This window comes from Chelonoidis abingdonii, chromosome 10 (assembly GCF_003597395.2).
Source record: "Chelonoidis abingdonii isolate Lonesome George chromosome 10, CheloAbing_2.0, whole genome shotgun sequence".
Lineage (NCBI taxonomy): Eukaryota > Metazoa > Chordata > Testudines > Testudinidae > Chelonoidis > Chelonoidis abingdonii.
In genome coordinates this window covers 16,307,239-16,321,096 of record NC_133778.1, presented here as the reverse complement: position 1 = coordinate 16,321,096, position 13,858 = coordinate 16,307,239, and the positions used below count along the sequence as shown (strand labels likewise).

The window sequence follows — 13,858 nt, the reverse complement described above, 5'->3', positions numbered from 1 at the left end:
ATCAGATTTCTTTTGGCCCAATCCAAGTTGGCATTCAGGCTCCCCCTTCAGCTTCAATTAACACTACTCAGCAATGAGTGTAGACAGAGTTCCTTGAGGAATGACCAGGGCAAGCTAACCATGCCTTGTCTGGAGCTCCCCAGGGAGTTTAACCCCACACTCATTAATACTTTTGCTCTCCTGTTAACACATCTCAATTTTCCAATGTAGGCCAGGCCAACATGGCATCTGCCCATAGCTACTCCACCTAGGTTTCCCCTCCATCTCTTCAATGATGTGTACACACTTCCTTTTGGTTACACAGCCACGCACACCATCAGGACTAACTTAGGCCACGTCTATGCTTAAACTGCTACAGGGGCACAGGCAGCTGCATTTTTGTAGCACTTCAGTGCAGACACTCACTTCAGCCAGGGGAAGAGTTTCCTGTTGTGCTGTCATTAATCCACCTCTCCCAGGGGAGGTAATTGATGGGTGGAAGAATTCCTAGCATTGCTTACTCCGGGGGTTAGGTCTGCGTAGCTATGGCTCTCAGGAGTGTGGATTTTTCACACCTCAGAGAGATGTAGCTGTGCCAATATAAGTTTCCAGTGTAGACCAGCCCTTATTTTGTGTGGTCCAGACCCTGTTGTCTTGACTCAGGAAGAGGGAGTTTTCCTCATATAAGGCTTGCAGAGACTTGTTCCTGGTTCCAGGATGCACACATGTGGCATAAACCTTTGTTTTGGGGCCTAGAACATCCCTGTATATCAAGATTTTTATGCCAAATGACAAACCACTGAGAGATTAGGATGTGTTGCTAACTCCACCACAATTAAGAGCTGGGGAAAGCGTGTCATTCTTGTAATCCACACAAGATGGGAAATTACTGGGCAAACAGAAGAAATGTACAATCAGCGGAAGTAACTTACCTGCTGTAGGTCTGCCAGGGAATACAGGTGGATCTGCTGAAGGAGGTACTCTCTGGGGAAGATTCTGAAAAGAGGGAAATAAATATGAGTGGACATGGGCTTCTGAGAGACAGAAAGTTTCACTGGAAAGTTCCCAAACCAGGAAGGTCTCCAAATCCTTCAGCCATCACTGAGGAATTGTACATTCTCCTCCCAGGACTCTACACGGTAGTGATGTTCGATACAGTGGTAGTTAGGGGTTGGAGTTATGTTACTCTCTCAAACATCAGCTGCTTTCAATTGTCGTCCTCACCTTCGTCCAGGGAAAGAATTAATACAGTGGGAGTCCCTGTCGTTTTCCTACAGCTGTCAGGGAAGCATGTGCAATGATAGTTACAGAAGTAGAAACCTCATACTGTGTGCAGAAAAAGCCTTTCAAACAACGAGTTGGCTAATACAAAAAGAAATCGTTCAGTGTTTCTGAGGCCTTGGTAATAAAGACCTGGTCTACACTAAAAAGTCATTCTGGAATAACTATGTTGGCTAGGGGTGTGATTTTTTTTTTTAACCACTAAAAACCTCAGTGTGGACACAGTTATACTGGTATAAAGGTGATTTATGCTGGTTATAGTAATTATTCTTATTCTTATTATGGGAGTAGCTAACACCAGCATAACCAATATAATTGCATTCAACCTAGCAGGAGTTGTACTACTGAAATTATACTGGGTAGAGTGGTAAAACTTTCTAATGTAGACAAAACCTTATTTTCAAATCAGACCAAATACACACTTCAAATGTCCCGTGCTAAAAATTAAAACTGAAAATCCCAAGTAGTAAATTTGTGAAGCTACATTTTTATGAATCATCCCTGAGCTCTGAACTAGTGGTATGGCTCTGCACTACCTTCCTAGGGATCTGGTATGATTTCCAGTCCTGGTCTCATACTTGGCCTTCTCCTAGAAGTCAGAAACAAGGAATGGGCAATCTATAAGGTGGGTCTCTCTCTCTGATACAGGGCACAGCACTACCACTGGATTACCAGGCCAGATCTGGGCAGGTCACCTAACACTAAGCAGTCAGGGAAGCAGTGTTGCCTAGTGGCTATCAACCTGGACTGGGACTCAGGAGACCTGGGTTCTATTCTTGGCTCTGCCACTGGCCTGCTCGGTGACCTTGGGCAAATCACTTTACCCCTCAAGCTCCTCAGCTTCCCCAGTGATAAAATATGGATCACCATACTGACCTTGGAGATCTATGGATGAAAAGTGCTGTATAACAGCAGGTATTATTATACAGTTAATCCATTCACCTATGTCTTTGTGGCTACTTTTTGTTTCCCCATTCAGCAATTTAGTTACATTACAGCGGGCATGGGGCTTGTCTACACAACAAGCTACTGCATGGCAAGCCAGGATGTGAATCTGCAGCGCACCAGCTTGCAGCACAGTAAAGTCCTGCATGGACACTGCTATGAAGTGCGCCGGGTGAAACTGGGATCCAAATTGACACTTTGTCAATGGATAGGGCTGTGCAGATATGGAGTTTTGGTTCAAGTCCATCTCTACTTTACAACACACTTTCGTGGGTTTCATGCAGTGTTTCCCCTCTGGCGTTCGGGAAAGAGTGAAGACTGTTATCTTCTGAGTAGGATCAAAGAGTTGCAAACAGCGGCCAGCGGATAAAGATTGAAATCATTTGACAGGGAAATAACCCTTCATATTCCTGCCTCATGTTGGGTGACTGAGGCTGGGAAATAAATTTCTTGTACTTCTGTGGATCACACTTTATTACATGGCGTTAGAAGAAAACAACCTTTGGCAAGAATGGATCAATTGAGCTACCTAAATCTTGCAGTCTGGAAGGCAATGGGGCACAGAGAACTGGTGGAGACGACTGCCACACTTTTGAAGCAGGAGGTATTGCGAGAAATCAGAGAGAGTGAAACCCTCCATTGCACATGGGAGGTCCAGGAGCACTAGAGAGCTCCAGTGATTTAGTGGCAGCATGAAGGAAAAACAAGCTGCTAAACACAGTCATTCAAAAATGTTAAGGATACCGTAAACTACTCAAGAACGTTATTTAGGAAAGGCAAATTTTCCTTACAAGGAACAAAATGTCAGGTTAGACCATAGACCTTTCTGTTACAGATCTGTGTCATGAAGTTAAGTCTTGTGAGTCTGAGCAGACAACAAATGGACTAAGTGACTGAATTACTTATTGTAAGAAACAGACTTGATTTTGCAAAGGTCTGCCGATATTTGCAGGGCTAGTGAAAGCTGTGCTTCTCACATGGAAATGGTAAGAAGCAGGGAGAGAACTGAAATGCATCTACTTAAAAATACATACCAAGATAGACTGCAAAGGGAAACAAACGGCACATCAGGTTGGTTTGCGATCAGCATGAAGGCAGTCATAACAGAATGCAAAGGTGTCCTGGGCAAGGAATGTACTCATTGGTGCCGACTCTGTGGGTGCTCTGGGGCTCCTCCCCTGAGCGTGCTGCGTCCTCACTTCTCCTCCCAGGTTTGCCACCGCGAAACAGCTGTTTTGCAGCATAACAAGCTGTGGGAGGAAGGCGGGAAGAGCGGGAACATGGCGCGCTCAGGGGAGGAGGCAGGGAAGAGGCGGGGCCGGGGTGGGGATTTAGGGAAGTGATCCAATAGGGGCAGGGAGGGGGTGGAGTTGGGGTGAGGACTTTGGGGAAAGGGTTGGAATGGTGGTGGTACAGGAGGGGGTGGGGCAGGAGGGGGTGAGGCAAGGGTGGAGTCAGGGCATGAGCCCCCACCGGCGCCAGGAGAAGTTGGCGCCTACGGATATACTGAGTCAATCTTGCAATGAACGTAACTATTTTGCAAAAGTGTGTTGCACAAACTGCAAAGCAAATACAAAACCAAAAATACATCCATGGACCTGCAGCTGCAGGGCAGAGTGCTAATGATGATGAAGCAAACAGAGTTCTTGGTGGGGTCCATTAATAAATGTACAATGCAAGGTTCTACAACAGATTGGGGTGTGACGAAGGAATGAAACGAACCAAAACTGCAATTAGAAACCAAAGAAAATACATGTGAAAAGTATTCAGGGTCTGATAAGAACTTTAACAACAACATAAAATTCATTCAAAATTACACTGGAAGCCACTGAAGAGATTTTAGAAACAGGGACAAATATAGATCTGGACAATATTTTGTACCAACTGCAATCTCTGGACAAAATCAAGGCAAAAGACTGGAAATTAAAACATCAGTGAATCCAAAAAATAATAAAAGCTCCCCATTTAATTTTGCTCTATTGGTTCTCATAAACAGTTATTTTAGGTTGAGATTTTCCAAGCTGCTTAAGAGAGGCTTGGATTAAAATTAATGGAAATTGAGGTATCCAAATTCCCTGAGCAGTTTTGAAATGTTTAGCCTCAATGTTTTGGACAAGCTGTAAAACCAAGGTTTTGACCATTTGTGCCTATTAAAGATTCCACAGCACTCTTCTCAAATAGGGATATGTCCTAGCTATATTTCAGCTGAAGGAATTATATTCTATCTACAGTTTCATATGGATAGGACATTCTTCACTTCCTGTCCTAAACTGTTGCACAGATGGGTGTGTTCAGCTTACCAGAGATAAAGACATTTCAGTTGTGGGCTAAGTAATCCCTGTATGTCCCTCTGCTATAGGTTAAGGGTCAGCCACAAGAAAGTTTTCCAAAAACTAAATCCAAAGAGAACACTGCACTTTGGACTTGTCCATAGTAGATTTTAAAACTGATCCCTAAGAAGTCAGGCCTAAGACGTCAACATTTTGAACAAGCTAACGACATTTCAGTCTAACTAGGATTTATTTTATTAACACACCCGACCCTATTCTTCTGATCACGCAGGCAGTCAGTCAACACAATAAAAACATTGGCAGAAACTGAAATGTGTGTCAAAGTCTTTACAGCATTGCTTCTGCTAAGAAAAATAATTAGCTAGTGAAAGGTTGTATTTTTCAGGTTATTGATAGTCAAGTCTGAAACTCCTATTAGACAGTAGTTGTCAATGACGGATATCAATGAGTATTCATAAGTTCACTGAAGTACAGGCAACACTCTCACACATGTGATAACAGACATGTAATAAAAACCAAAATGAAGACTAACTCCACTTACTAGTATGTCATTATTTAAGGTGACCTCAGCCAATCGAGGCCAAGGTGACAGACGTTCCTTTCCTGTTCCCATCTCTCTTTTTTGGATCATGTATTAGCCTGCAACTTACAGTCCAAAATTAATGTGCGTACTGTTATGTGCCAGTGGCCAGTGTTGGAGAGAAAGCGAAATACCACCCCTTCCTCCCAATTCCATCTTGAGAGAAAGAAGCTGGCAATGCCTTCCAGCTCTTCGGTAACACACACACACACACACACACACACACACACACACACACACACACACCGCCATGAGCATGTGAAGAGGAGCTCAAGTGAGAGGAGCACTTATTTCCATTACCATAGAAACTGGGCCCTGGAAAAGCAAAGCTGGTCTGGTTTCATATTTGTCTGATCCCTCTATTGATCACAAAAATATATTCTTGTTGAATCAGAATGGAGATGAACAGCTGAGCAGCCAAAGTCTGCATCTGCAGCAGCACCACCAACCGCATTAGAAAATGGTAGAACCTGAGCCTTTGAGGGGCAAAGAATGTCCGGTGTGGAGCGTGGGACACCCTCAAATCCCACTGAAGCCGAGAAGAGTTGAGGGCACTCCACCTGGGAGGCTGCAGCCTACGAAAGGGTTTAAAAGTGGGTGGCACAGTCCATGCACTGGGCAGTTTTAAACAAATGTGCTGTGACCATGTCGGAGCTGAACTGGAGGCAGTTTCAAACACATGGTGCAGCACATGACAGCACAAGGGAGATCTAACAGTGGAGCTGCACTATGTCCATTCGCCAAATTGCTTAAATTTGGACTGTGAAACAACTTTCCAAAATGCTTTAGTTTATTAAACAGTCTTGTATGATGTGTCACTCCCTCTTTGCTCAGGTGCTAGGGTGCTCCACAATTCAATCAAGGCAAAACCAACACCATCCTTATTAAAATGCAAGCATTGAAAACAAACAGATGAGGTTTTAATACAAATAGAAGGATGGGTGAAGAGTGAGTGGGGAAGAATAAAATATAGAGTCAACACGGATCATGTTCATAAACCAACATTTTTGAAATAAAAGACTCAATCTTAAGAAGTCCACCATCAACTCAAAAAATCACACTTCTCCCTCAAAACTGAGCACCTTGTATAGAGACAACCCATAACGGCTGACATGGTTATACCTGAAAAACATCAGTGAAAAGGATCTGCATTAGCTATTAGCCAGGATAGGCAGGGATGGTGTCCCCAGCCTCTGTTTGCCAGAAGCTGAGAATGGGCAACAGGGGATGGATCACTTGATGATTACCTGTTCTGTTCGTTCCCTCTGGGGCACCTGGCACTGGCCACCGGCCACTGTCGGAAGACAGGATACTGTGCTAGATGGACCTTTGGTTTCTATTGGGAAAATGTGGCTCCACCTCCTGTGGAATTGCGGTATAGTAAAGTATGGACTGCCCTTGTAATGAAAAAGCTTTCACACCAAGTACACACACACAAAGTGCTAAAAAGAGGCCAGGTATTTCAAAATGTTGTCACCCTTTTTAGAGTACTCGGAAAAGAAGGGTTCCACAGCCAGCACGCCAGAATCTTTAGCTAGGTTCTTTGAATATTTACCTGATCCTGAACAAGTAATAAGCAGTGTACAATAGAGCATGTTAACATTTTATTGCAACTTTGCATTAATAAAAAAACAGTGATAAATGTTTGCTTTGGGTATGTAACAGTGCTTTGGGTATAGTCTGTTTCATTGCTCCTGTGTGGAGTGGCTTATGCCTCAGTCCTGCAAAGACTGAAGCATGGGCTTGGATCTTTGCAAGTTCAGGGCTCTTATTTTCTCCCTTGATGTAAAGCTTCTTTATAAACATCAAAAATGGGAGTGATAAAAACACTTATAAAATTATGGTGAAAGGAATATCAAAATATTCAGGTCATCTCACTTTAAAGGGCACTCTACGGGAATTTAAGAAAAATCATTTAAAAAAAATTCAAATCAACCGTGCCCTTCTCAATCAACTTTCAAAAGTGGGGAGACCAGAATAAAGACAGGGAGACAGATGGCAAATTCCACACTGGCACGTCCTGAGGCTCACTGCAGCAAAGACCTGATCTCCTGCTGCCTCAGGATCTGACACTGAGATACCTGAAAGGCAAGTGGTTTCTGAATGCAGCAGCACACTAAAAGCTTGTCCTATGCTTTTAGGTAATTTGGAGACACCACTCAGTCTCATCTACGCTGCAAGATGGAACTGTGTTTTTAACTGCACCAGAGGACGGCTGTGTTGTAACCGGATTGTCAGTCATGGTTAAGTTTGTGGTGTACAACAGTAAGTTCAATGCTAACAAGTGTTTTAGATTTGCCACTTCCTGGGAACAATGAAATCAGAAGTCCTCCTGGTTTCAAAGTCTCCACAGTGTTTTACCATAATGTGCTTGAAACAAAGCGAAACTTAGGAGACATTAACTCCAACTGACGGGAAGATTTTAGCACTCTGTGCAGTCTTCTAAGTTTCTCAATTGGTGATGTGTTTGGTTTTTTTTTTTTTTTTTTTACAACGCTATGTAATCTGCAGAGCAACAGTCATGCAAGACATTTCATCCTTGCCCTTGGTGTGATCTTATCTGGTAAGTATCTGCCCAAACAAAAGGTTATCTTGTAATGTCCTTCTGGAAATAGATCGCTGATAAGTTTTTGCTTTTTGCATTTAGGCAAAGTTGCTGTGTTTATAGCCAGGGCGCTTTGTTAGCCGTAAGTAATCGCTCTGCATTTAAAGTCTGTTTATCATCAGCTCCAGTAATTTTTCTCCACTGGGTTAATACCCTGACAGCTCTGCTAAAGCTACAGCAAATTAATCTGCCCCAACCTGACACTCTAGCTGAAGTACAGATGTGATAAGCAGAGCAAACTCTTCTTTTCACACTGCAATCAAAAGAAATCAAGTTAGGTGGCAGATGAGCACAATCAAGCCCTTTTGTACTAAAAAAGCCCGCTAAGAAGCCAGAAAAAAAGCTTGGCATCACTATTTCATGTGCCAGCCAGTAGTGTCTTGTTTGACCGGGTTTAGAACGTTTTGACCTGATGGGCTTGCGATAAGGAGTGGGAGAGGAAGCAGAGAGGAGGATTAAGAGGAAAAAGTGTGATTGCTAGATCCTATTTTTCCTTAATAGATGCTTGAAAATCCTTAAAATGTGAGAATAATAGTGGGCAGGGGAAAAACAAGGTTTTTAACATGATGCAAGGTAGATCTTATTCTATTCTCAATCATACTGTGTCACATTTTTCAGTAGTCCCATTTAACCTGAACAATTACAGGAGAGTTTAAGTTAATTTCCACTCATCCCAAATATGCATGCAGGATAAAGGACTGCATTAGGCTTCCAAGCAGACGCACAGGGTCTTTTTGCTAGATTTTATGTCACAATTCATCTGGAGTGCAATTTGTCAATAAAATTAAGGTACAGATTAAGGAAAGTGTGGTGTTTTTCCTGGTTGACAACTCTTGTGATTCTATTGTGAGTCTTTAGCTATGTATTGTTTTTCTGAAAGCCCCAGCTCCAGCAGTCATGTTATTAAGGGAAAAGCTCGACTTAAATGAAAGTCTGTAAGAAAAGCTGGTCAATGTGAATTAAATTGCATGTATATTATTTAAATCTCATGATTTTTAAGCCAATCTCATGATCTGGGGGGACTGACTCATGGTTATTGAATTCTAGAGGTTGTCCATACTGGTGCATGTAAGCAGCTTCGCACATACCACCCAGAAGTACTTGTCTAATTATCTTTTAGAAACCACCAGTCCCTGGATATCTTTAATGGTAAGGATGGTTAGATGTATTTCAAAATATGTCGGTGTAAGATGTGGATTGGCCTACCAATCCATTACATCTGAAATTCTCTTGTTATAGAAACAGTACTGCAAACCAAACTGATTTATATGGATTTTGACCAGGCCCATCAGGCCGAGCAAATGGAAACTGTCACTGATTTCAGATAATGGCTAACCATATGATATTACACTTACTGCAAACTGGAATGTTAGAAATCTATTTGCTCTAGTCCAGACTGAACTAGTAGTGGAGGAGTTCAGGAAATTACAAGTTTCCTTTGCTACCATACAGGAGACACACTGGCTAGAGACTGTTGAAAACCAGAATTTCCTTTACTCCAGAAAGACAAGTTGGCAAATGAAGCATAGGGATGGGACTGCTGTAATGTGGACAAGAGAAGAGTTACTTCAGAGAACAGCTGGAAACCAGTGTCTGAGCAGATTGTCATAGCAACATTTACTACTGCCTACAATAAACCATACATAACTGTGATCTGCATTACGTCCCAACAGAAGCAGCAGAAGAGGAAGAGAGGGATGGACTATATCAGCAGATGGATAGCACTGTAGATGAGATTCCTGATCGTGATAGGATTCTGATAAGGGGAGATACAAATGGAAAGGTTGGTAGCAGACAGGGTAAGCAAATGAATAGTGCTGGACCACACGGCTTCAGGACAGCAAATGACAATAGGAGAAGGTTACGAACTTGCAGTGCAATGCACAATGTGATTATTGGCAGGACTCAGTTCCTCACAAAGACATGCACAAGGTTACTCACCCGATGATCAAATCAAAAACTAGATTGAGCACATTATCATCAGTGAAAGGCATAAAGAGTCACTGTTGGACACTGGCATCTATAGAAGTGCCGTGTGTGGAGTGTGGCAGTGATCATGAACTACTAATGGGAAAGATGAAGATTAACTAAAAGATGGGTGCAACTGGAGCCAAATTTGATCTTGATAAGTTAATAGGTCTGTGAGGGAGACATGCAAGGTGATGCTTGGAGAACGTTTCAGGTCATTATTTTGTGATGATGAATAGGGCTCCGTGTCTGTCATGGAGGTCCCAGAAGTCACAGATTCCATGACTTTCCTAGCGCTCTGTGACTTCTGCAGCGGCCAGTGTAGCTGACTCCAGGACCTGTTCAGGCAATTCCTGGAGACAGCCACACCAGCCACTGCTAAAGCGGCCCTGCAGCCAACTGCACTAGCCGCTGCTCAGGCGACCCTGGGACCAGCTGCACCAACCGCTGCTTGGGCGACCCTGGCAGTGGTCCCGAGGTGGCGGGAGCTGCGGCAGGGAGGCAACCCTGGGGGTGGCCGGAGCAACTGCTCCTCGGCAGCCCCCAGCAGCTGGTGTCGCTGGCCCCGGGCACCCCAAACAGCCTTCTCTGGCCCCTCCTCTAAGATTTAGTCAGGGATATTTATGGTATAAGTTATGGACAGGTCACGGGCTGTGAATTTTTTTTTATTGCCCTTGACCTGTCCATGACTTACACTAAAAATACGCACGACTAAATCGTAGCCTTACTGATGAATAAACCTTACTACTGACCAGATGGGAAACAGTCAAAGAGGCAATACAGAACACAGCAGAGGAAGTTACTGGAAGGCGTAAGCAAACAAGGAAAAACTGGACAAGCAATGAAACAAGAACATCACAGGAAAAAGTGTAAACAAGCCAAAACTGCTGGGAAAGCAGAAGTAAAAAGCATTACGCGTTCTATGAAGTGGAATGATTTAAAGAAAAATGAAGTAAGAAGGAAAATCCGATGTGAAACCAAGGCGCAGGACTGGCTGCAGTTGAAAAGATTAAGATGGTGGAGACAAATGGATGAGAGGAGGCCAAAGAGAATATTGCAAACACAACAAAGACCAGTCCAACCACTGATTAGATGGCAGGACATTGTACCCAGGGATAAGGCCAGATTGGGCTTAATGGAGTAACAAGCCATGGACAGGAATGACGCTGTCTTCCTCGTGTCTGGAAAGGTGCTCTGGGAGGAAAAGAAGACATGCAGCTTATACTTATTTTGAAATCAGTAGACAGGTTCCCCATCAACACACATGCGAGACTGGACAAATGAAAATTATATTCTTGGTGTTTACCGGAAATCCTGCTTGAGGACATAACTTTTTTACATAAGCGCAGAAGTTCCCAAATTCTTCTCTCCAACGTAAGTAAGATCATGAGAACACCATGAAAATTAAGAACTACAATAAATTAAAAGAAGGAACAAAGCATTAGTGATTTTTAGAATGGAAGTCGGAGAAATAGTTCAGGACAGACAGTTTCTACTTGGAATTAAATAGCTCCACCTTTTATCTGCTTAGATCGCCCAGCCACCTTAAAATGAAATGAAAAGCAATGAGGTACTCTCTGTTCTTTCAGGTGCAATTTGGAGTACTTGGAGTTTGCCGCAAGCAGACTCTGAAGTGATCAAATTAGGGTGAATGTGGGCAGAGCTAGTATTTCAAGTAGTGCTCCCAGCTAATGAAAACACAATTTGGAATCTAAGTGGGGTTTTTCGAAAGCAATCTATCTTAAACAGAAGAAACAAGGCTAAATCATTTTAGACTAATATTAGTAATCTATCTGACAGAGGGTGACAGATTGCATTAGACATCATGTCTGGACTTAGAGATGCTATGTGAACGAAAGGATTCTGTTACTCTCTGAAATATTTGTGCAAGTTTCTTAGCAACACCTTGAAATGCTTACGGCAAATATGTTGAAAATAATCTAGTTCTGAGGCAAAAAGAGATTTATTTCTAAGGTCTCGTTGTAGGAAATGACAGAATTCTTTCAACATCAGTAGGTCTGGGCTCTTGTTCTGCAAAGAGCTGACAGTATTAGCTAGTCCAGGGATAGGCAACCTCTGGCAGATGTGGCGAAGGCAGCACACGAGCTGATTTTCAGTGGCACTCACACTGCCGATCCTGGCCACTGGTCCGGGGGGCTCTGCATTTTAATTTAATTTTAAATGAAGCTTCTTAAACTTTTTAAAACCCTTATTTACTTTACATCCAACAATAGTTTAGTTATATATTACAGACTTATAGAAAGAGACCTTCTAAAAACGTTAAAATGTATTACTGGCACGTGAAACGTTAAATCAGAGTGAATAAATGAAGACTTGGCACAGCACTTTTGAAAGGTTGCCGACTCCTGAGTTAGGGGTACATATTTGTGGCACTGGAAATGTGCTCTTAACCTGACTGCAACAGCAAGCTTTAATTCCATCTCTCTTTAATATGCTCTAAGTAAAGCAGCCAGTGCCAGGTTAAATGAATATAAAACTCTGTCCTGCAATTAATAGAAACCTGTAATCCTGTGGAGGGGACAAGTAATTAGATGCAGAATTCTGCTTAGTTTTCCACCTCCATGCAGAAGGACCATGTGTTTACGGATGGAAATCACTGAGATAAATGCTAAAGGATAGGTGGACCTGTTGCAGAGCCAGAGACCATTAAAACAAAAACAAACTCTGTGATAGTTCCTTCACCAAGAAGCCTTCATTTAAGCCAGAATAGTAGGAAGAGAGACAACAGTGGCTAAAATTACAAGCCCTTCTTATATCTACGAGAGACAAGGAGATGCCTCCACACTTAAAGGAGAAATACACAAAAACAAGAAGGATGTTTCCTTCAATTTACATGTTCCCATACATTGCATCACCTGTTTAATGGACAAGAGCTCCTCTCCTCTCCCCTAGGCATCAGATACACTGTTTCCACTTTGCATGTTTGTGTTCTCTGGTAATAGGACAAGCAGAAGACTGTTGGGAGAGCTATACAACTGCAGCTTGCATCAGTTCTACACAAGCACTAGATTTATGTCCTCCGTTTGTTTTTCCCCTAGGAACTGACAAGGTGTCAGATCCTCAGCTGATGTGACTCAATGGAGTAATGCTGATTTACACCAGTTGAGGATCTGGTCTAATGGGTCTAGGCAAACTTATTTTCCTTTATTGTTTTATCTTCCCTTCTGCCTTTAAAGACGGTTTCGAACTACCACCCAAACAGCCACCATCGTTGCCGGAGGCCATCAAGTGAACTAGAATTCTTAAGGACAATAAGCCTGCCAGTTCCCTGCACCTTGAGCCACTAGCTTCTGAGATCTCTAGTCACTTGCCTTAGAGTTTACAGTGGGGCTCAGGCCTAAGTTTTCTGAGGAACGCCAAGTTTTACAAAGTTCCCAAAGTACCTATGTCTACCAGGCATTATAAATAACGTTTCCACGTTTAAGTCAACCAGGACCTGAGCTAAACTGGTTTATAGCCATCTGGAATTCTTCAGAAACAGTGACTTGTAAGCACTGTAAACATTTTAGTCTTCATGGAGGACATAGAGAACTTGGAAATTAATTGTCATCTTGGGTTTGAGATCTGGGTTCAAGAGGAAGGGATAGATTTAAAAAATGATGATGAGGAGGAGAACACCCCAGAGCAATCTCCTCTTTCCCTAATAAGGAAGGCTATCAGTGTCCCACAAGCAGCAAGGTGCCAATACGATTAATCAGTCTGTTTTTAGTTCTCTCTAGACAGCAATATTAACAGTTTGTTTCAGTCTGTTTATACGGTTCTGACAGGTCTTCAAGATGCTGTGTTCACTTGCCAGTGATTAACAGCCAGCCATGTACTAAGGTGAAGATCAAGCTGAAAAAGAATGCCTTTGGAACAGGATAGATAACTGGATTCTCTCCCCCAGCCCTTTATTTTCTAACTAGGAAACAGCACTAAATTTAGTAGCACTGGCTCACAGAGTTGTTTAAACTCCCCTTTCCTTGTACCTTGCCCATGTGATGAGCTGATGGGTAATTTAAGTCACGTATTTTCTTTGAGAATAGAGCTCATTTTCTCTGTCCAGCTGTTATGCTGAGCTATAGGGTCTGCATATTGGGACGTGCCATATCCAGAATAAAGGTCCTGCAGCACGATTCCGGACAGGTGATGCTGCTTCAGTCTTGTTTTCCTCTTCAGATCAGTCCAGCCCCTTTGGAAAGGCCACCA

General features: G+C 42.8%; 1 protein-coding gene across 1 annotated transcript in view; it reads right to left on the bottom strand.

Annotated features, from left to right (window-relative positions):
* PLEKHM3 (pleckstrin homology domain containing M3) overlaps window positions 1-13,858 on the bottom strand; it is a 127,700-nt gene that overhangs the window by 48,318 nt on the left and 65,524 nt on the right. The window contains exon 6 of the mRNA XM_032765032.2: window positions 912-975. Coding sequence (XP_032620923.1) covers window positions 912-975 — 64 coding nt within the window. The remainder of the gene's footprint in view (window positions 1-911; window positions 976-13,858) is intronic.